This window comes from Mytilus galloprovincialis, chromosome 9, assembly GCF_965363235.1.
Source record: "Mytilus galloprovincialis chromosome 9, xbMytGall1.hap1.1, whole genome shotgun sequence".
In the NCBI taxonomy this organism is placed as follows: Eukaryota; Metazoa; Mollusca; class Bivalvia; order Mytilida; family Mytilidae; genus Mytilus; species Mytilus galloprovincialis.
The window spans coordinates 66,277,630-66,301,889 of NC_134846.1; the positions used below are offsets into that span (position 1 = coordinate 66,277,630).

The window sequence follows — 24,260 nt, forward strand, 5'->3', positions numbered from 1 at the left end:
AACCCCCCCCCCTTTTTTTTCACATCCCCGTTTCCCTTTTTCCAAAACTGATATCAATTCAAATTTCTAATGGAGTTTGCAACAATAACTACTCTTTTAAATACATCATAAAATATTAAAATGTAAAATAAAGTGCTTGTTATCACTGAATGGTAAAGATTGGTTGGTAGTAAAAGTGAATATACATTGTTTATTGTATAAAACAATAAAAAAAACTTCATCAGCAACATTTGATATTGGCAAATTTCCAATGAAGTTATTTACATAAAGTTATTGGCAAATAAAAATAGAAAATGACATCATAGTCATGTCTGGCAAATGTCCAACATACATTATCTAAAAACATTTTAGATAAGATAAGGAAAAAAAGCTTCATCAGCAACATTTTATATTGGCAAATTTCCAATGAAGTTATTTACATAAAGTTATTAGCAAATAAAAATAGAAAATGACATCATAGTCATGTCTGGCAAATTTCCAACATATATTATCAACTACTATTCTATACAAAGAAAGATAACTCCAATTGAAAATTAATTGCTATTGCACAATATTGTGCAATTAGATATTTCTTGCTATTGTGCAATACTGTGCAATTGAAAATTTCTTGCTATTGCACAATACTTGATATGGAATCCTGATTTGGACCAACTTGAAAACTGGGCCCATTATCAAAAATCAAAGTACATGTTTAGATAAAGCATATCAAATAAGACCAAGAATTTAATTTTTGTTAAAATCAAACTTAGTTTAATTTTGAACCCTTTAGACCTTAATGTAGACCAATTTGAAAACTGGACCAAAAATTAAGAATCTACATACACAGTTAGATTTGGCATATCAAAGAACCCATTAATTCAATTTTTGATGAAATCAAACAAAGTTTAATTTTGGACCCCCATTTGGACCAACTTGAAAACTAGGCCAATAATTAAAAATCTAAGTACATTTTTAAATTCAGCATATCAAAGAACCCCAAGGATTCGATTTTTGTTAAAATCCAACTAAGATTAATTTTGGACCCTTTGGACCTTAATGTAGACCAATTTCAAAACGGGACCAAAAATTAAGAATCTACATACATAGTTAGATTCGGCATATCAAAGAACCCCAATTATTCAATTTTTGATGAAATCACACAAAGTTCAATTTTGGACCCTTTGGGCCCCTTATTCCTAAACTGTTGGGACCAAAACTCCCAAAATCAAACCCAACCTTCCTTTTATGGTCATAAACCTTGTGTTTAAATTTCATAGATTTCTATTTACTTATACTAAAGTTATGGTGCAAAAACCAAGAATAATGCTTATTTGGGCCCTTTTTTGGCCCTTAATTCCTAAACTGTTGGAACCAAAACTCCCAAAATCAATCCCAACCGTCCTTTTGTGTTCATAAACCTTGTGTCAAAATTTCATAGATTTCTATTCACTTAAACTAAAGTTATAGTGCGAAAACCAAGAAAATGCTTATTTGGGCCTTTTTTGGCCCCTAATTCCTAAAATGTTGGGACCAAAATTCCCAAAATCAATCCCAACCTTCCTTTTGTGGTCATAAACCTTGTGTTAAAATTTCATTGATTTCTATTCACTTTTACTAAAGTTAGAGTGCAAAAACTAAAAGTATTCGGACGACGACGACAACGACGCAGGACGACGACGCCAACGTGATAGCAATATACGACCAAAAAATTAAAATTTTTGCGGTCGTATAAAAATTACTTCATAGAGTGCCAGTTACATTAAAGAAGCTTCATAATGTCTTATTTTCACCTACTTTATAAGGAATGTTTTAAGGTGGTACCCAACACTTTAACTAAAATTAATTTGGCTCGTTTAATTTTTTTAAAATTTTGACAAAGTATTTACTTTGACCCTTTGACAAAAATATAAAAATTTCAAAAAATTTGAACCAACCGTTTTATCAGAAAAATTACACTGGTTATATAGCAGTTTGACAAACACTTATTTTGATCATTGAGAAGCTTAATATTCTTTTAACAACGCAACGTAGTTAAAACGTTTAGCTGATTTTACAGAGTTATCTCCCTGTAGTGTTAGGTACCACCTTAAGGATGTTTGCTTGTCATATTTTAGAATTTTTGTCAGATTTTTTAATCCTTTGGTTTTATCCATTTGAATGCCTTAAAAATATTGCCCATAGACCCCCATTTTTCTTTTTAAACTTCTTTTACATGCATAATTATAAGCCATCTGTAAAAGTCTTATAAAATCTCCATTATTTTTTAATAGTTTTTGAGAACTTAAACTTGACAATCATAAAGCTATGAAAAATCAAGAGTGAACATTTTACCACAAAAATTTCAATGGCTAATATCAACCTTTTGAAACAAGCACATTGACCTATTCGGTTTTTTTTTGCTTTTTTGGTTTCTTTATTAATCCCCTATCAATATATACTAGTGTTATGAAAAGCTTGGTATTTTGAAACTGAGTGGCGAACTTCCTTAAATTTGTATTGTTGTTTTTGTCATGAAGAAGAAAGAGAGATCTTTAAAAAACAACATAAAAAGATATGTTTGATTAATTTTTTTTAAAACTATCTTGTTGTACAGATAAATCATCTCAAAAGAATATTTCTCCTTATAAAGTAAAAAAAAATTGAATAACTTACAACACTATCTACACTAAAGAAACCACTGGTAGTCCTACCACCTTCTATGTAATGTACACCATTCTCAAACAAGTCCATAAATTCTTCAGATTCATCCTCCATTTCTTCTCTAATCGTCCTACATTCTGCTCCCAGTAAATTACGGAGGTTTACAGCATGAATGGCTGAACAAGCCTTCTTATCCAGCTAAAATGGTATTATATTTATTGTACAGAGTCAGCATCCCAATACTTATGAGAAAGGAAAGAGACGAACATCATGAAAATAGACATAGCATATTTGCTAATGTTTCTTACTCTTCCAAGATTTCTTGTTTTTTAAATTTAATATATCAGGCTTAATTTGTGTCTAATTTTTGCATGAGAACTTTGAAATATACTTGAGGGAACTGATATTAGAATCAATTATGTTCAGTTCAACAAAGCTAAAATGCATTTTACAAACAGAAATTACACCTCGACTGACAAAATACCTGGACTTTTCAAAGTTTTCAACAAAACCAGAAATTTGTGTAAAATTAACTGTTGCATCAGTACATACATATGCATTGAATATTCTTTAGTTCTGTTAACCGAACACCTATCTAAACAACATGTTTAGTCTTGACTGAGTTCCGTTATGACACATTTTACTGTAGTGTGTAATAACCTACCGTTGTTGTTTTACCTATCCAATACCAAATCTGCCAATCTAGACCATTTGAATCGTTTATGAATGTCTTCAGTACAATATAACAATCTCTCTCATAAAACTTTCCCATCAATGCTGAAAGGTAAAGCATTTTATAGTTAGTTCAATTTATATTAGCTAGGAATTGAGACACCATTGTTTTTCTAATGGATAAGTTTATATCAATAATGAGAAGACAATCACTGCATCTATTTTAAGTAATCAATTATTCAAAACTTAACAATGAGCTATTTCTAAGGAAGCTGATGCATCTCTTAATGTAACATGATGTAAGTTATACTATAATGAGGAACCTTATCTTAACAGAATTCATTAAAAGGAAAAACGGTGAACCATGCATGAAAAACAATCTTATCCCAGGCAATCAACAAAATTGAACATTCATGCATTTTGTTTTACAAAAGTAAGTCCAGAAAATCTGCAAAAACAGAAGCGAAAATTCATAACCATACACAGACCCTGAAACAACCATTCCGAAAGGATCTAGAATAGTTTTAAGAAAAAGGGTCATAGCCACACATGCATAAAATATTCTTCAGTAAAAGGTAAATGTTTGTGCTTAAAGTTATACCTCTGTATGTAAAACTTGGTAGTTGATGCATGTACTTTACTTTTTTTATGGCAGGTTGAAATTAGTAACTAATAATTCTTTTTCTTTTATCATCTTACTTTTGTTACTAGTAAAATTTATTACAATGAAGCCATGCATCATTCATGAAGAATGATCTTGAAAATTTACCAAATAGTTGAAAACATGCTCTTGAAGCAAACAAAGTCTTGATATTTATGTAAGCTTTTATCAGGGTTTATTCCAACAATTTTATTGTTGACCTTATCATTAGGACGTTAGATTTGAAATATAATATTGATATTCCAAGGATCCAGATTTTTTTTTTTGGGGGGGGGGGGGGTGTAAATAAATATTATTGGAAATAAGAGTTCATTAAACATGTTGTATAGAAACTACTTATAATTACATTACTGAATTTTTGACTGGCTACTCATACTAAGAAATTATAAACTTCTACAGTAAATATTTCTTTTTAAGATATGTTATCGTACTTGTTAAGAAGCTTCATAAAGGGTAAACTTGTCAAATTTAGAATAAAAATAACTTTATGTAAAAGTAGCTGAAAAAATTACATGTATAAGTATCTGAGCAAAAAGACTTTACAAAATCATCTTTTCCCTGCAAAAACTGTAAATGTGTTAATGATATGTAAGGCATTTAGCCATTCTGTCAAACTCTGACAAAACAAGTCCTCAAATAGAAGACTTATACATAAATGCAGAACATTACAATTAGACTTACACTTCCTTCTCGTAAAAACTGAAAATTAATCTACATAAATCAACTTGGGTTTCCTTTCCTTGAAAAGCAACAACCTTAAATACTAAATTGAATTTTTTGTTTTAAAACCCAGTATATTCCAATAAAACAATAAGTATCCCTTTCTTTTTTCACTTAATATAGAGAATTTTACTTTCAAGAGCTTATAGTCAAACCATGTACAATACATACATATGCTTATAAAATATTGGTGTTCATGCTTTGTGTTTTTAATGGGCTGCATAAAATATTCATTGGAACTTTGGTAGATGGTCAAACCATACTATAAATTGAAGATTCGTATATATCACAATTAAATGTAAAGTTTATATTCAGTGTGGACTGAAGTTTATAAAATGGTCTATATTTCGCTAGCACTGGAAAGGAGGGCTATAAAGCAAGATATTAAATAATCAATTATAATATATATAATACTATACCTTCTTCTACTGGGTTTGGTAGAAAGTTTTCTATCTCCCAACACTGAATCCCTGAAATTGAAACATAGACATATGTATGAGTTTTCTAACAATTTCATATAAAATATGTTAACCTTTAAAGGATAGCAAGACAGTAACATGGGCTTTAACAGACATCTGTGTGAAAATATGCACTTACAAATGGTCAAAATCATAAAAGAATTTTTCTTTTAAGCATACATCTGCATGAGATTATGAGTCTTTAGCATTCAAAATCAAACTGCAATATTTTTTAAGAGCTGGATGACAAAACTTTAGCACATCTGGATCCTGAAGTATGTACACAATTGCTAAAAAACTTTAATGCTTCAGCTTTCAAATATAGATATGGTGCTATTACAAATTATTTGAATAGTGAACAGGATTTTAAGAAAAACTCAAATTGATATCAAGCAATAAATCATTCATTATGAAATCTATAAATATACCTGGTATTTGGCCCACGTCTTCATCATAAATCTCACTGTAATCTAAATGTGGTCTCTCTAAATTCTCATTCCATTTCTTTGGCCTGATGTACAAGAAATAAACTCAATTTATGTGAATGAATCGCAATCAAACTTATAATAACAAGCAGCCAGACATTATTCCAATAATACTAAATCTTATGTAAATTCTAAAAGAAGCTTTACTTAATTTCTAAAGCAATTTTAAAACGGCTATTATTGTTTATTGACTGACATTTTGCAACAAAATCTGTTTTTGAAAGAAACAAACATAACAAACAATATTATTTCAATCATTGAAAGGAAAAATGAACTCTGTTGCATTTTTTCTTACCCTTTTTGAAATCTCCCACTCCAAGCTTATCTTCCATGCAGGAATTTAAAAGACATAAAAAGTATTCAAAAACTGTAACCAAAACATTTGAAATGCTTACCAAGACCAAAAAGCTCCTCTACTGATCAGAAGGAAACACAAAAAAAGATAACAGAATATGCACAATAGTAAAACACTTTGGGTTTTGTAAGACCAAGTGCTTTTATGACGTTAAACAAATAATGATCTATCTTTCATGAAACATACAAGCTCAAATCTCTGAAATTGTTATCAGTTATTTTATTTTAAATTGAAAGAATTGTCATAAACTCCAAGCTAAAAACTTTTTATTCTTTTGTAGATTACATTCAGAAATATTTTAAATTTGTAATTATTTCAAGGTTCTAATATAAAGGAGTAAAATTAACTTACATATTCAAGCAGCACATGCACCTTAAATGATGTTTTTGACAAATTTTAATTGTTTAATCTTACATGAACTGAACATGTTATTAGCTCAGACACACCTTAAAATTATATATATTTTGTCAGTTATGAATTTCATCAGACTCAAGTATTTCATATAGGCATGTAAGTAATCAATATTATATATAGTGTATCTTACCGGAGTGGATTGTCATCTTCTAAATCTATACTTCCCTCTGCCTTATCCTTGGCTACATCCCTCATACCCTATAATAAATATTGTCAAAATTAAACATAAATAGTTTCCAGTTATTGAGTACACCTCATTTTTACAAAATTGTGGCTTATATATCAAATTGGACTGAATATTTATAAAGGAAATTGAATTATTTCACCTGCAGGTTCTCAACCAGAAGACATTTTATTTCATTATGTAATGCAGATTGTTCATTTATGGATACTAGAACTCATAGATGACACAGTCAAAATTATATCTCAACAAAATATTCAACTTTATACTACGTGACGATTACAGATTTTTTGACAGGGCCAATCATATTACCACTAAATATAAGAATGTTTAAAACAGCATCCCAAAAGCCATAAACATAGGAATCAGTAGAAATTTATGACTCTACATACAATAGCTATATGGCTTGACATCAATAATAATCTAAATAAATACCTTTAACACTTTTTCACTTTCTTTCTCTCCATCTCTCCTCTTTCTAAGTCTCAATTTTCTTGCGACTGCATCTCCTTTTTGAGCTAAAAATATGAAATATTCTTTTACCTTCCTTATTTTCAGGTATGTAATTTTTTAGTTAATGGAATTTACACGAATCAATCTCTTTTGTCTTCTCTAACAAGTTTTAAAATTAGCATCTTGGACTGGAGATTGTTAACTAGTTATCATTAAACAATTTTAAAAATGTAGTAGTAAATATGACAAGTTTAGATTTATAAATCAGTAAAATTGACAGTGATGTTGTTGGTAAACTTTTGTCAATAAGCCAGCATATGACCTGTCTATTCAGGGCTTTTATAATTGTGTTTTTATACACAGTTTTCACTTCTCATAGCCTAACATAAATTGTGTTACTATATTAGGGCAGAATTGTGCTGATAAAGAGCAAGGCCAGCTGCTAAGCAATCTTATGTATTTATTAACCTAGAGACAGGTGGATAAGTAGTGTCACATAGTAAATTAATATTTACTTACGTGGAGACTGGTCTGCTGTTGGTGGGGCAGGGGCACCTGCTAATCTTAGCTGTGTATTCAATGAGAAGTCAATATTGTAGTATTCATTTCCTTTCCTCATGTCAGCTGGCTTAGGTGGCATAACTAATCCTTGATTTTCTCTAACATCTAAGGTCTAAATTAATGGAAAAAAGATTTTTGTACAATGAATATTTTCTTTACAAAATCAATCTAACACTTGAGGTTATATTTTCGAAAAGAAAATACTTTCCAAAAGATTAGGCAAAGCAGTACTTTTAAAACCATAAAAAAAATCCTACTTTTTTCTCCAGATGGAAAAACTGAAGCACCAGAAGCCAATCAATAAAATCAGAATTTAAAATTATATTTCATTTTAACTTTAAAAAAAAATATATTTTCAAATCTGTTTAGAATGAAATCATGGGAAACAAAATTACTTAAACTGACAACTCCAATAAAAAGATGAAACTCCTAGAATACTCCTAGAATACTTCTCACCTGGAATACTGATTTATCAGTCGCTCTCAAAACTTACTTCTAATTCCGGTAATAAATGCAGAATATCTGGGAGTGTCACCAAGCGATTACCATTCAATAATAATCTTTTCAATTTTCCACACCTGCAAAATATAACTTTTTGTAGATACATATTCCATGGACATTGTAATCTCTTTTCATTTGTAAGCCATTTTTGTTAAATGTGCCAAAATCTGCAAGCTTATTTTTAGACGACGTTTTTTATGCCAATAATAGATGTAAATATGTTTTATGATTTAACTTTGTATTATAGTAGGTTTTTGAATATGTGTAAGTACTAGTTCCATTTTAATCCGTCTCTCATAATTCTTTTTAGAATGGCATTAATAATTTTAAAAAAGTTTACTTATACAATGTAAAATGTGAATACTGTATTATTGATGGTGAGACGTTAACAAATTATTATTGTATTATATTGTTCATCCAATTATTGTCTGCAATTGCATATTTAATTTGAAGCAGAATGATGATGGAAGTGTTTAATGACCTTGACTGGAAGCAGAATATCTAAAATTATCATAGATCTGATCAGTAATTAAAAAATGAACCATTATTATTTTTACATATATTTACCTGCACAAACCCTCAGGTATCATCCCAAGGTTATTATTAGCAGCACTAAACACCTCTCAATTGTGTTAACATATATTTACCTGCACAAACCCTCAGGTATCATCTCAAGGTTATTATTAGCAGCACTAAACACCTCTAGATTGTGTTTAAATGTATTTACCTGCACAAACCCTCAGGTATCATCTCAAGGTTATTATTAGCAGCACTTAAAACCTCTAGATTGTGTTTAAATGTATTTACCTGAACAAACCCTCAGGTTTCATCTCAATGTTATTGTTAGCAGCACTGAACACCTCTAGATTGTGTTAAAATGTATTTACCTGCACAAACCCTCAGGTATCATCTCAAGGTTATTATTAGCAGCACTGAACACCTCTAGATTGTGTTTAAATGTATTTACCTGCACAAACCCTCAGGTATCATCTCAAGGTTATTATTAGCAGCACTGAACACCTCTAGATTGTGTAGTTTACCAATATTAGCAGGAATACCATCAAAATCTAACTGGTTACTGTTTATATACAACTTCTTTAATGCCACCAGTTTGTGTAAAGAGGACTAAAAATAGCATAAACTGAAAATGTAAACTTTGCCAAACCTTATTACATTTATTCATGAGTGACAAACTAATTAACCATTAATTAATAGCTCAAAAATAAAATTTTCAATACACCAGGTCAGAATAAGTGACATGAAACTTTCAAAATGAATATACTGCATAAGACTTTCATATCTATAAATCTTTTTGTTTTCTTTATAATTTTGGGAAAATGAATTTTTGCTATAAAAACCTGTTCTTTACAAAAAGGCAGCAACTCTGATTTAGTCAAATATTACTTTGATATGTACTTCTTTCATATTTTAAACTGGTTTTTGAAATACGGTATTAATTTAACAACATCAAAGCCTTAAACATAACAAGTATTTTAATTAATGAATCAGAAATAAATTCTATTTTTAATATATTGTATAATATTGCATAGCTATATAATATTTCCCACAGAAAGTAACCAAAAGTTAGCGTGCAATAAATTCTAATATTGCACTAGTGCAATAAATCATCAAAATTCATGACGTCATCAACAACAAAATCTTAGTTTAAACCAATTTATACGTTCAAATATTATATAACTATACAATAAAAGGGTTATTGCATTAATATTGGGGAATATTGTCCCTCGTAGAACATATATTGCACTCGCAAGCTTGTGCAATATAAAATTCTACTCGGGACAATATTCCCCAATATTCATGCAATAACCCTATATTATTTGTCATATTGTTAGTATTCCTGACTCAGGATAATGCAAGATTTTTTGACACTGAAGTGTATGCAAAGAAAATACAATCTTTATTATAAATATTTTTTTTTGTATCGTTTTTTTTTCTGACCAAAAAGAGCATCTAAATTTAAAGATTTATTGAGCGATTGATTGCTGGTGTTTAACACCACATACATCACTTTAGCCCATATTATGGCAGTCATTTTTTATTGGTGGAGGAAACCCAGACATTGAAATTTACTATCAGGTTGTACCAATATTTATAAACAAATGCTTTATGTAAAGACAATACTTATTATTAAGTGCATTTATTCAGATTTTGTCATTTTTGACTAAACTGTGTGTTTTAATTTTTGTAATATTGAGATAAAACCTGTTTAGGGTAGCACAATACAAAGATTTTTTTACTTCCAATCCCCACCCTTTAAAATGCTGTAACTTTTTTAAAATTGCATATAAATTAATAAAAGAGGTATATGTAGATAGATAAAAGAATAATCTTTTAAATGAATGCAATATTTTTGTTATGCAATCATTATGTAATCAATTATTATGCAATTAGTGGCAAAATCATGGTCAGTTCACTTGAATGAATTTAGCTCTTTCCTCTCTATAGCTACACAAGAAATTTGAACGTTATCTTAATCAGCACAGCAGGAGCTTCAAAAAGGTGTCTCAAATTATCGCTATCGTATTCCATTCTCTCATAAATTTGTAATTAGTGTAAACATCCTTACCACATAAAAGTAGATAATGTATGATTAGGTGTAAAATTTGGTCTATACATTCTATCCAAAATCTGAGACACCCTTTTGTAGATAATGACTCAAGGAACAACATATAATAAAATCAACCCTCTAGGGGGGGTCCATGAAGAAGCTAATTTCAATTGAAAGGTGAAATTTGTTGTAAAATTTTGTAGACACTGTTATCATTATAATTGATTACATAATTGTTGTATAATACTAACATTGCATTAATTTGAAAGAGTAGTTAGCTATCCATGGATATCACTGTTATAAATTTTCAAGCATTATAACGAAAGTTACAGCATTTTAAAACTGGGGAATTGGAGGGTTAAAATCTTTGTATTGTGCTACCTTAAGTCAGATAAAAAAATTCAAAATGCAAGTTATAATTATTGCGATTATATTCCTGTTATGTTTTTTGCAATAATTTCTGAATTTATAGTAATTTAACTGATAAATCAACTTACTGGTAATGCTGTCAACTTGTTTCTTGATAAATTCAGTGTTTCTAAATTCACCCAAGTATCTTTAATAGAAGAAAAAATGCATAATCATTATTACAAATATACTATTTTAAAATATTGAATTTTATCTATACACATTAGTTATTATTTTTCATATGGGGAAGACAAATGAGTAAAAAGTTTCATAATATCACAAAATATTTTACCACCTACCTATATATGGAAATTTTAACAACCTTGACTGGCTATTCAGCCCTTGCACAGTCTGCTTACCACCTACCAATAGTTATTCCTTAAAATTATATAGTGAAGTGAAATATCCACACTAATCAAGTTATTTGATTGGTTACCATGACAGTGGATGTAAGACTCTGTCAACAGAAATTTAAGTTGAAAACCGGACACTTCTGTATAATTTAAGGGAGTTCGCTTCTCAGTTTCAAATAATTAAGTTCTCAAAACACTAGTATACATTGATAGGGTATCAATAAAGGAATCAAAAAGGGCAAAACAAATATATAGGTCAATGCGCTTGTTTTCGAGATATTAGCAATTGAAATTTTGGCAGGAAAATGTTCTCTCTTGACTTTTCATAGCTTTATCATTGACATTTTTAAGTTCTCAAAAACTATTAAAAACTAATTAAAATTTTATAAGGCTTTTACAGATTATTATACATGTAAAAGATTTATAAAAAGAAAAATTGGGGTCAATGTGCAATATATTTTAATGCATTAAAATGGATGAAACCAGAGGATTCCAAAAATCTGACAAAAATTCCAAAAAATGACAAGAGAACATCCTTAATTGTTATAAAGGCTTTACAGTGGATACTTAATAATATTATATGTGAAAATCCCCAATAACATATAATGTCTATATGCAATTCCTCATTTCTATTTTCAAATAATCACTGAAGGGGCTACAAATAAAACCTAATAATCACTGAAGGGGCTGCAAATAAAACCTAAATCTAAAACTTCAATTGTATATTATCTTTAAAGAATTCACCAATATATTTAGATATAAAAAGATGTGGTATTTACCTATAACAAGGGAAAGTTCTGTAATCTGATTGTTGGACAAATTAAGTCGCTTCAATGGCGACAGTTTGTACAAGGTCTCTGGTACTCTTGGCAAATCATTGCCAGACAAATCTATATCTACAAAATATCAACCAAAACATTGAATCAATATGTGAAAATTTAAATTCCATCAGTAGGTAATTATTCCTAAAATACCTGACAAAAAAAATTTCTAAGCTTCATGCAGTAAAATAATTGCCTCCTTATCCAAAATTTCATTAGAATTGCCAACCCATTCAGAAAGAAACAAATGTATAATGCTGTCAGGTAAGTGAAAGTGGTTTATTTTGTAGGTTTCAAAATAACAAGCAAATTGTAAATGACAGATAACACTCAATAAGAATTTTAAAAATGATATGATTTCTTTGCACTTTTTATGGCAATGTGGTCTTAAATAATATGGACATACATATGTGGAATGTTTCTCTTTATATAGCAATTATAAAGATTTTACGATAAAGCTTATTATGTTTGAGAGGCATAAAAATTTACTTTTCCTTGTATAAACTAGCTTAATGATATGAAGTCTTTTAACACACTATAAGTACCTTGTAAGTTAGTGAGTGTGTCTACACCTAATGGAAAGTTGTTCAGTGTTCTTTGTGTATAAGTACCTTGTAAGTTAGTGAGTGTGTCTACACCTAATGGAAAGTTGTTCAGTGTTCTTTGTGTATAAGTACCTTGTAAGTTAGTGAGTGTGTCTACACCTAATGGAAAGTTGTTCAGTGTTCTTTGTGTATAAGTACCTTGTAAGTTAGTGAGTGTGTCTACACCTAATGGAAAGTTGTTCAGTGTTCTTTGTGTATAAGTACCTTGTAAGTTAGTGAGTGTGTCTACACCTAATGGAAAGTTGTTCAGTGTTCTTTGTGTATAAGTACCTTGTAAGTTAGTGAGTGTGTCTACACCTAATGGAAAGTTGTTCAGTGTTCTTTGTGTATTTCTCATCTGCAAAGTTTCTAATGATGTCAAAGCTGGAAGCTGTCTGTAACAAAAATTATAGACAAAGTTTATTTCATTTTCAAATTATATTTAAGAAATCATTTTAAGGCTTCTCATTATGTTTTCATCAAATAATAATAAATGACAAAAACAGAAATAACCACATAGTTGCCATTTTATACTGTTTTAATACTGGTAGTTCTCATCCCTTAGTTTAATATTAAGCATGTCTGAAACATTATAAGGGCATCCATATATCAGCTTAAGGACAGAATTTGTTAATTTTCAAAAATGTAACATGGCAATTATTCATAAAAGTAACATGCCACAGATATGAATATTTCATATATATGTACTCAATTATTGTGCATAGTGGCTAAGATATTTAAGGAATGACTGTAATATTTTTTCTGTCTATGAAGAAATAACATCCAAAATGTCGTGCACACTGTATAACGCGCGTAGCGCGTTATTTTAAAGTGTGCACCCCATTTTTTATGTTATTTCGAATAGACAGATAAAATATTACAGTTATTTCTATAATTTAATTCTTAATTTCCATTTGAACTGGAGAAAACCATGAAAAAATGTTGATGACGTCTTGGTCACATGACTAAATTATGTCTATGGGCTGATAAACTAAACAACGTCAGCCAATCAGAAGACGTGTTACATCCAAAATTAAATTATTGTATAATGGCATGAGCTTAAGAACAGATTGTTTGCTAGTGGGATAAATTTATTGAGAAAGTTAAAGGAAAAACGTCAACTTTAGTGATGGTACAATTGAGCAGTGTGCTATGCTGTATGTCTAGTGAGAGGACTCTACAACCCAATAAAGGACAGACTAAATCATACCTTAGCTGTGCATGTATCAGTGGATTATTGTTCAGTATTAATGTCTGTAAGTTTGTTAATCTTCTCATCTGGGGTGGAAGAGTTTCTAAAATAAAACATTATAAGTTCAGAACTTGACAAACACATAGTAAAATGAGAGAAGATAATTACAGTGCAAGCGTTCAGACCATTCATCTTTTCAGTTCAGACTGTACTACTGAAGTGACACCATGAGATGGCTGTATCTGTTGTTATAGAAAATATACTTCCAAATTTAACTTGAAACAGTAAAGGGATTTATATCAAAAATACTAGTTTTAAAAATACTAGAAATAAATGTATGGAACACAACCTTTACTATCAACTCAACAATAAGTTGCCTGATTGGTCTGAAAATTTCAGGGCAGATAGATCTTATCCTAATGAACAATTTTATTTGCAGCAGATTTTCTTTAAATGCTTTAGTTTCAGAGATATGAGCCAAAAACAGCATTTTACCCTATGTACTATTTTCAGTCATGTCGGCCATCTTGGTTCACGTGTAGAGTAATCGGACACATTTTTCAAACTGGATACCCTAATGATAATTGTGGACAAGTTTGGTTAAATTTATCTCAGCAGTTTCAGAGGAGAAGATTGCAGTTTCAGAGGAGAAGATTTTTGTAAAAGATGACAAAAATTTACAAAAAATTGTTAAAAATTGACTATAAAGGGCCATTACTCCTTAAGGGGTCAACTGCTTAAATAGGCAATTCTCACATTAACTTTAATTTCAATCAAACAAGTCTACTTTCATTTTAAAAAACAAGGGAAATAACTGAGAATAAAGTAACCTTACCTAGATCATTATCACTTAGATCCACAAATATTAAATCAGTTAGGTTAATAAACAGCTGATTTGGTATCATAGAAATACTGAAAAAAACAATGATATTCCATCTATTAAAGAATGTTTCAGTTTGTGCAAAAGTTTTGAAGAAATATAGCTTATAATAAAAGTAACTTCAAAACTAATGTGCAAAATACCCTTATTATGCAAGCTCACAATGTCAATCCCCTTAGATCAAAAAAGAAGAAAAAAACAGGAGTCTCTCTTGCAACAAAATGGCCCTTTTTGAGTATTATGAACTCATTGAAGATTAAGATAAGTGTAAACTTTCTTAAGATCAATTGGAATTTAACAAGAAAAAAGAACATTATTGCATACCTGTCAACTGACCCGGATTCTGCGGGTGTGACCCGAGATTTTCACAATTCTGAGGGATCACCCGGATCACCCGCCGGGTCATTGAAATAACCCGGAAATTCCGAAAATGACCCGATTTCACCCGTATTTCTTAGCCTTGAGATTGATTTTCATGAGGATTTTCATAAGTAATATTCCTTTGAAATACCGGCAAATTCGTAATTCTTCCATGAACATGCAGTTAATCTAGCTATGTAAACTGTCAAATTAAGTGACCCATTAAGTGCATGGCTTCACTTGACAGCTTTGGTGTCAAACACACTGTTGATTAACACCAATTACCTTAGCTTTAGGTCGTAAATAAATTGCCCTGTTGTTTTACAAAGATATTTCAACTAAGAGTTACTTCCCCTTATTTGTCACCATTCAAAATTATTCCTTATATTTACGTTTTATGGGTGAAAACGATTAAATCATAATAATATAAAATTCAAATACATATTGAAAAATAACTTTTCATTATTTTTATACCTTTATACAATTTAAAAAAAAAAAAGTTGAAAATTATTTTTTATATTTATACTTCCTTTAACTGTATTACTATATTTTATCATAGTCTAATTTCCTTCTCAATTGAGGGATTGACCGACTGTGCAAGGGCTGTATAGCCAGTCAAGGTCGTTAAAAACTTCCATATATTGAGGGATGAATGTTCATACATGTAATACCTCTACATGGTATGTTTAAAGGCTAGTAGTCTCATTTGAAAATTACATTTGAAAAATAAATTTTAGATGATGACAAAAAGTAAAGGACATAACTGTGATACACAAGTTTATAAAAATCTTTAAAAGTGTAATGAAAATAATGAAATAATAATAAATAAGATTTAAAATGACTTAACATCCTTGATATACATTATAAGAAAATGTACCATAAATACTGAAATTCAGCTCGAAAAAGTTCGTACGCGTTATGACCTGAGATTTGAATCTTCAATGCAGGTCATGACCTGCATTTTCATGGTCACAGGTTGATAGGTATGTTATTGAGACAACATAAATAATCATGCGATTCTTGTTAAAGTCATACACATATTATACAAATCTCAAAACATTTATTACAGAATCTGAAGTTGAGAAATATAATAACTTACTAGATGTACTGGCAATATCTGAAGTTGAGAGTTTATTCAGATAATTTATCAAACCAATTCTATATGTCTTTTTCAGATGGTTTTGGAAATCTAGAGTCCAGTTACTTTGTATTGTAATCCTCTTCATTTCTGTTTGAATGGCCACATGGTTTATTAAAGCAGATTCCTTGATAGTAACCTAGCTCCAGTAAATCAAGTACAATATAAACAATAGATTACCATGTAAATTGATTACATTTCCCCTCAAGACTTATTAATACTTACTTATTGTGAGCCAAATTCAACACAATACAATTCTTGGCATTTTCTAAAAGTGGTGGAACATCTTCCAACTTATTGTGACTCAAATCCTGTAAAGTAAAATGTAACATTAATTCTGAACAACAACGTTTTCTTTAAAATGTTAACAATTTTCTAATACATAAATCATCAAATTGTGTTAAAGTCTAACAATAATATTTACCAAATAACAATTTCGCCTCAGATTTTTATTTTCTGAGGTACATGTAAATTACATTTCATGATTTGTTTGAAATATGTATCTCAATACTATTATAACTATATATATTATTTTAGACCACCTGCCTTCAAAGCACTTCAAAACTTATGATCAGCCAGTACAGAAAAAATAGTAAAACATGATGACTCAAATGTGCAATATGGATAAAGGACATTTGGGTACTGTTTAACTAGTGAATTATACTTTTTTTTATCATATACTTAGACTAAATAAGATATGATTTTTACTGTATGATAATAACATTAAATTAATGTAAACTCCATATTTTTCGAATTGGTGCTTAGCGGGCTGATATGAAAAGATTATCACATGCTCAGATTGTTATCACATGCCTTTCCGTAACGTTATCGCATGGCATTCCGGTGATACTCGGCAAATTCTGGAAAATACACCTCAATGTTACGTTTTCAGTGAAAAACATTACAAAGTAGTGTACAAAACAATTATTTGGATACTGGAAAGTATATTGTGTAAAAAAATAAATAATAATACAAAAAAATATTAAATAAACATATTTTTTGGAAAGTTTCAAACATAATTTAGAAAGTTTCTTTAAAAAAAGGTGACTTTTCCAAACAGTTTTCATTATGTATATTGTTGAATGATTTATTTTGTCGATTCGTCCATATTAAAATATTTTTCTTCTCTGTTAGGGCTTGTGATTGAAAGATTTAATATCGAATGTACTAAATCTGGGGTCAGACGTCAGTGAACTTTTCTATCTTTGAACTTCTATTTTGGAACCACGTAAAAGGGTCATTTTAATTTTAATGTTTATTTTCTCCATTGTTGAAGCATATGATAATAAAGGGCTGCGCTTTAGCGCATGATACACCCGTTGCTCTTTTAACTTGTCTTTTATGCTTTAAATGAATTTATATGATCAACTAGAAATATATATACAAATCAAAAGGGATGTTACATTAATATATTCACCAAAGTTTCATAAAATCCCCCTTTTTTAAGTATAAAAATTCATTACTTAAGAAAACGTAAAATTTAAAATTTATAAAAATGGAAAGGGAGCTTATGTCAATAGATATAAACAATTTATCAAAGTTGCATAAAATTTTGTGAAAGTGTTAGTTATTGTCCCAAAATTGGAAAATCCCCCCTTTTTTAAGCATAAAAATTCATAACACAGAAATGTAAAATCTGAAATTTATAAAAATTGAAAGAGAGCTTACATCAATAGATATAAACAATTCACCAAAGTTTCATGGACATTGGTGAAAGCCTTTTTGAGTTATTGTCCGAAGTGTTGAAAATCCCCCTTTTTTTATGAATAAAGCCTCATAAATCCAAAACTTAAAATCTGAAATTTATAAAAATTGAAAGGGAGCTTACATCAATAGATATAAACAATTCACCAAAGTTTCATGTACATTGGTGAAAGCCTTTTTGAGTTATTGTCCGAAGTGTTGAAAATCCCCCCTTTTTTATGAATAAAGCCCCATAAATCCAAAACTTAAAATCTGAAATTAAAAGAAAACGAAAGGGAGCTTACGTCAATAGATATAAACAATTCACTTAAGTTTCATGGAAATTGGTGAAAGTGTTTTTGAGTTATTGTCCGAAGTGTTGACGACGAACGGACAGACAGACGGAGAACGGTATACCATAATACGTCCCGTCTAAAAGACGAAGGGCATATAAAAAGATCATAATATGTCATTTTTCATATCGCGTGTACTATCAGCCCTCGGTCAATATCAGCCCTTGAGCCATGCAGAGATATGAAAAATGCCATGTAATAATCTGATATTATTGTATCCCTTAAAGCCCTTTTAATGATAAATGAGTAAGTCAATGAAACATTGCTGTTAAATATGTTAAAACATTAGATGAGTTCTACTATATACCCATGCATATCATGGCATTATATTTATAAATTTCTTATTACAGAGAATAAATGTGCTGAATAAGGCAAAAAAAAGAGCACATTGTCAACAAGCACTATTATTAGAAGTGATCATTATATGCAGGACATGCAGAATATGTTTTCTCAGTGGTATTGGAATAGTCTTTGTTGTACAGGTCTATGTAATTCTTGTATATGTATAATACCTTACAGAAACTTCCCAGTATGTAATGTAAGTGTTTATACATTTTCATCATAATAAAATTATCAATTATTGCTGTGATAATTGCTACTATCATAAACTTTGTTACAGCTATAGAAAAGATAGTTATCAAACAAAACAGTTGAACTGCCTTTTTTCAAACTTACCACAACTTGCAAATCTTCCAGATCAAATATTTTACCAGGTATGCCTTTATCTGTTATTTGATTGTGTCGACAATTTATTGTCCGTAAAGCACTCAATTTTGTCATTTCATCTCCAAGATCTTTTATGTTGTTTTTAATACACGAAAAATGTTCCTATAGAAATACAAATTATGAAGACATAAATATATTTTATATACTATAAGGCCAAATAAAAATATATGTGTGGTTCCAGTTACATACTTTTAAAAAATAGGGTCGGCATGTGTGGTTCCAGTTACATACTTTTAAAAAATAGGGTCGGTCGGCAAATTTTTTTTTTTTTTTTTATTTTTATTTTTGAATGTCAAAATCCGGAAAAAAATCGTGTGTTTACCGAAATTGTTTCCGGTATTATACACGCCCCAACCGGAAGTCCACCATTTTTACAAGTGTTTGGTTGTAAAATAAACAGTCATGATACGTTTTTAATTAATTTTGTTGCATTCTGTTATGAATTGTTGCATTTTAACCATAACAGATACTTGTGATGGAAATTCAGATGACAGAAATCTATGAATTTAATTATTTTAATTTACAATCCTCAAATTTGATCGTTTGAAAATTTATTTTTCAGAAATGAAAAAAAAAGTTCTAGGGTCGGGGTTTTTAACTAGGGTCGGTCGGGTTACTGGAACCACACATATATTTTTATTTGGCCTAAACTATCACCATAAAAAAGATTATACACATAACTGTACACTGAAGGCATCAAAAGTTTACATGTCATGTACATGTATGTCTATATTAAACAGTAATCTCTTACATCAGTCTACAAATTATTCAGGTATTAATATAAAAGTAACATATATGTACATATATTTGCAAAACTCTTCAAACTTAATTCATGTAAATCTTAGTGAACAGAAAGAATAAATACTATTAAAAAGGACAATTTCAGTTAAATTACCAGTTTTTTCAGTTTGTAAATTTCCTCAGGCATTTTATCCAAATTTGTTTTGTTAAGTCTCAGCCATCTTAATCCTGACATATCAGCAATCTCTACTGGAAACTTGTCATCCTAAAATAAGAACAAATTCTTATAAGTTCATACTATATAAGTACCGGTACATGTATCACATCAACTATTCTCAAACAATGTTAAAGTATTTTTTATGGCAAGTTGAATATTTAATTTTTAAAGTGTTAATAAAAGATTATGTTAGGTGAAAGGTAAATGTGATTAGACAGCACCCCATCTCCACCAGTTAAAATACAAGAACCATTGTTGTTTGCTTTGCATCCACCAAAATTATACATCTAAACATGCTAAAGGTCACCACACAGCCTTCAATTATGGAGAATCATTTGTATATCTTTAATCTAAAGCTTCAGTTTTTATAATATTCTCTTAATTAAATTTGAAATTTGGTTGTTACCAAATTCCTATTCAAGGCATATTTTCTTTAAGCTAGGGTATGAACAAGATTTCAACTACATTACATCAGTGCTCCAGCTAGAAATCGAAAGGGGAAGGGTGCCAGTGGAGGGCAGGGCACTTTTTTTATGATTATAGGAAAAGGCACTGCTCATTTCTTTTGTCTACGTTTATATGAGTATCACAAGTTCACATTCTTTTTTTTACTGTATATGTTGTTAATAAAGATGCATAAGTTGTTGTTTTGATTATTCATTCTGTAAAATTTGCATTAGTCATTCATACCACATGTTCATAAAATATGGCAATACACATTCATACAACCCATTACTATTTACCATAAACTTACTATTCCCCCCTCCCCTTTAAAAAAAAAAACAACATAGTCATATACTAAATATCTCATAGCTTAGCATACATGTGACAAAGTTGTATAATTTAAAAATTTTCAGCTACAGTTTGGCCCTCAAAACTTTTTTTCATTGTTTGAGTTTAGTATAGCTTTATCAAGTTGATTTGTCATGATAGTTTAACTTCACACTACCCATTTTTGTAGGATTACAACTTAACATCATCCAAACAGTTATTTCTCTATATTTCTAAATTGACAATGTATAGAACATGGATTGCTAAAAGTATGATTATCAAAAATAAATTGCAATATATTTTTTTTTGGTATGTTCAAAGACAGTTAATATCCTTAAAAGGTAACATTCTTATTTAATTTTGTATTCAACTGGTAATTTATTCCTATTTTAAATACTAGATAGTATTTTACAAAAATGTTTTAGGAGCACAAATTTGTAATAAGCTAAATCAGGGGAAGTAACTCCAAAATTAATTTCCAACAGGTTTACGTTAGTTAATTACTGTCTGATTGTCGCTCACCTTAATATGGACCGTGTTAGTGTGAAGTCATAGTTGTATTTTGATGACTTAAATTCTATTCTAAAGTCATGAAAGTCTTCATTTATACACTCTTCCATTTTGACTTAGTGATGCAAAAGAATCCTTGACACATTTATCAAAATTTATGACAGAAAGGTACATTGTCTTAATTAAATGACCTAGTTATTAACACCTTTGAAGTCGTATCCACTGTAATGGATTGCAATGACATGATTAACTTGGGGGCAATCACCATGTGTCATATGTGTAATTTAACTTGCGACAAGAAAGGCAATTTAACCAAAACGGCACACTGATTTTTTGGAAAAAGGCGTCAGGGCAGAAGGGTACATAAGAAGGCACCCAGGGCGCAGCGCCCTTATATCTTAGGCTTACAAGACCACTATACATTATATTCCATACCCTTAATAACCATGATAACATGAATTATTAAATTGATATTAAAGCTAAATAATACATATATTGTGTATGTTGATCAATTGACTATTTTGTAGTCATTATCGCAATTACTTAAAGTTATCCATCTTTGTGACATTTAACATTGAAATACTGTTATTAAATACTATTACTTTATGCAAGATTTACATTTCTGTAGGATACACAAACATGTTTTTAAATAGTATTTCAAATAAAATGTCTGTAAAAGTTTTGTTCTAGCTGAATTTTGTAATATACATGTACATCTTGCATGTATATGGCCAAAAAATGATCACAATCAGTATTTTAAGAATGATCATGTCTTGGTCTTTATTTGCAATGCCAATGATGCTACATATCATCCCAGACCAAGTTTTGTATATGTTATGCATTTATTATTAAAAATTTCAGCACATTTGGTTTTCTTGTTTTCACAAGGGTAAATCAAATAAAAAGTTCTCACTACAAGTTTTTTACAGATGAGTCATTTTTGACATGAGTTCGCAGTTTGAAAAAAAAAAATTGTCAACTGAACATACTCAGACAAAGATAAAGATAAATATTCCATTTCTACTTTTAGTCTTAAAATGATAAATTTCTAGACTAAGCACTAGACTCTATAGTGTGACATAGAAACCAGAAATGAAGCAGCTTTCATCCCTCTTTTTTTTTTTTTTATCAAAAATAAACTTGTGGAATATCTTCTTGAGTTTTTGAGGTGTGTTTATTTAAACAATAGTAACAAGCACACCATAATGTGTAAATGAGTATTGTAATGTATAAGCTAGTAAACACAAATCTGAAACCGAATCCAACATAGGGATATCTACACACAGTGGGGGTCGTAAAAAGCGGTTTTATAACATAGAGATTTGTTCTAAAGTGTTTGCTGGGTTTTTATGTTGAATACCATCCTTTTGAGTTTTCATATGCTTATAAAAACATTACCTGGAAGTCATTACGAGTAAAATCAACACCGCGAACGAACGGTAGCACTCCAGTGGCCGCCATGTTGAATTTGATAATTTAGAAAAACCAATGACGGACATTTATTTTCCGTGTTTATTTATTTTTTTAATTTTTGTACATGTGACAAATGTTTTACTTTTTATGGAAAATAAATCAGTTTGGTTAAGATTAGTGTCTAATGTGTTATAAATTGGAAAATTGAAATTAATTACATTGGTTTAGTGTTGATATATCGACCAAAACATGTAGCCTATATGCACAGAAAAAAAAAGAGGCGAAAGATAGCAAACTCGTATTGTCCGTATTAATGAGACGAAATAAACTGACAGTGCCATGGCAAAAAAGAAGGCAGAGGCTATTTTACCGGGTCAAAAAATGCCTCTCAAATTCTATTTGACCAGCTCCGGCAAAAAAGTCTCCTTAGCGCTATTTTTAAGTCCCAGAGCCGACAAACTAACGAATTATATATAGTTTTGCTATTTTGTCTGTCTTAATTCAGATTTTCATGAAAACACAATCCTATTATTTTAAAATCAAAAGAAACACTCAGCAACCTCAAATTGCTTTGCAAGTGTTGCAAAACTAGTCCCTTTCTTTATCAGACTTGCCAATGCAGACATGCATTGCCGCATAACACTTATATCTTATATAAAAATATAAAAGAAGACCTCAGTATATCTAATAATAGATATGTTCTTAGGAAGACAGACTCCCCCTTACACACAATCACATAGACAAATAATAGCACACAAAACAAAACATTGAGACTTAGCAACACGAAAGACGCCGCTAAATAAGGGGGTGATCACAATAATTAAGTGCTCTCAGGAAGGGTGAGCAGATCCTATCCTGTATGTTGCTCATTTAAGTACAAACCCGGTGATAAGTCTTATTTGGTAGTCATTTTGGTCTCTTGTGGACAGTTGTCTCATTGGCAATCATACCACATCTTCCTTTTATAGGTCGTTTTCGGGGGGAAGGAGGACGTGGTTACGAGGCTTGGAACACTCATATCCTTCGTTATCTGTGATACATATATTCCATAACGGTCAACCAACTTGTGATGGCGTTCGCAAAATTTTCGAAGGGATGACTTCAACTCCTCACTTCAAACTAGGTTTCGAAGGGATGACTTCAACTCCTCACTTCAAACTAGGTTTAGTTGCTTCATGTGACTGAGTAGCCAACCTTTATTAAATAAACCATGATATGGGAAATGCAAGACTTGGCATATCACATCAACTAATGCTCTATATAGATACTCCATAATATGCAGGCGCTGATGGAATGTTGCTGCATAGAAATGGAAAGTTCACAGTTGGGAAGTTGAACTCATCTCTTTTGTCGTAAAGTTCTGTCATCAACCGACCCTCATTGTTCTAGACATAAGTTAATATATGAGGCTGTCTTAAATTGAACTGTTGTACCCCTTATTTCAAGTCCAATGGGATATAT

General features: G+C 30.2%; 1 protein-coding gene across 2 annotated transcripts in view; it reads right to left on the bottom strand.

Moving 5' to 3' along the window:
• Nucleotides 1-22,871, bottom strand: part of LOC143045692 (protein flightless-1 homolog) — a 36,858-nt gene extending 13,987 nt beyond the window's left edge. For both annotated transcript variants that reach the window (XR_012968994.1, XM_076218379.1), the window contains exons 1-18: nucleotides 22,785-22,871; nucleotides 20,043-20,153; nucleotides 19,097-19,249; nucleotides 16,611-16,696; nucleotides 14,843-14,919; nucleotides 14,026-14,110; nucleotides 13,107-13,210; nucleotides 12,190-12,306; nucleotides 11,147-11,205; nucleotides 9,048-9,205; nucleotides 8,073-8,157; nucleotides 7,538-7,691; nucleotides 7,001-7,083; nucleotides 6,515-6,582; nucleotides 5,559-5,641; nucleotides 5,092-5,142; nucleotides 3,284-3,396; nucleotides 2,632-2,817 (exon numbers count right to left, since the gene is read on the bottom strand). Coding sequence is in view for 1 of the 2 variants with exons in the window: in XM_076218379.1 (XP_076074494.1) it covers nucleotides 2,632-2,817; nucleotides 3,284-3,396; nucleotides 5,092-5,142; nucleotides 5,559-5,641; nucleotides 6,515-6,582; nucleotides 7,001-7,083; nucleotides 7,538-7,691; nucleotides 8,073-8,157; nucleotides 9,048-9,205; nucleotides 11,147-11,205; nucleotides 12,190-12,306; nucleotides 13,107-13,210; nucleotides 14,026-14,110; nucleotides 14,843-14,919; nucleotides 16,611-16,696; nucleotides 19,097-19,249; nucleotides 20,043-20,153; nucleotides 22,785-22,847 (1,836 nt within the window). In the remaining variant the exon portion in view is untranslated. The remainder of the gene's footprint in view (nucleotides 1-2,631; nucleotides 2,818-3,283; nucleotides 3,397-5,091; nucleotides 5,143-5,558; nucleotides 5,642-6,514; nucleotides 6,583-7,000; nucleotides 7,084-7,537; nucleotides 7,692-8,072; nucleotides 8,158-9,047; nucleotides 9,206-11,146; nucleotides 11,206-12,189; nucleotides 12,307-13,106; nucleotides 13,211-14,025; nucleotides 14,111-14,842; nucleotides 14,920-16,610; nucleotides 16,697-19,096; nucleotides 19,250-20,042; nucleotides 20,154-22,784) is intronic.
• Nucleotides 22,872-24,260: the final 1,389 nt, after the last annotated feature.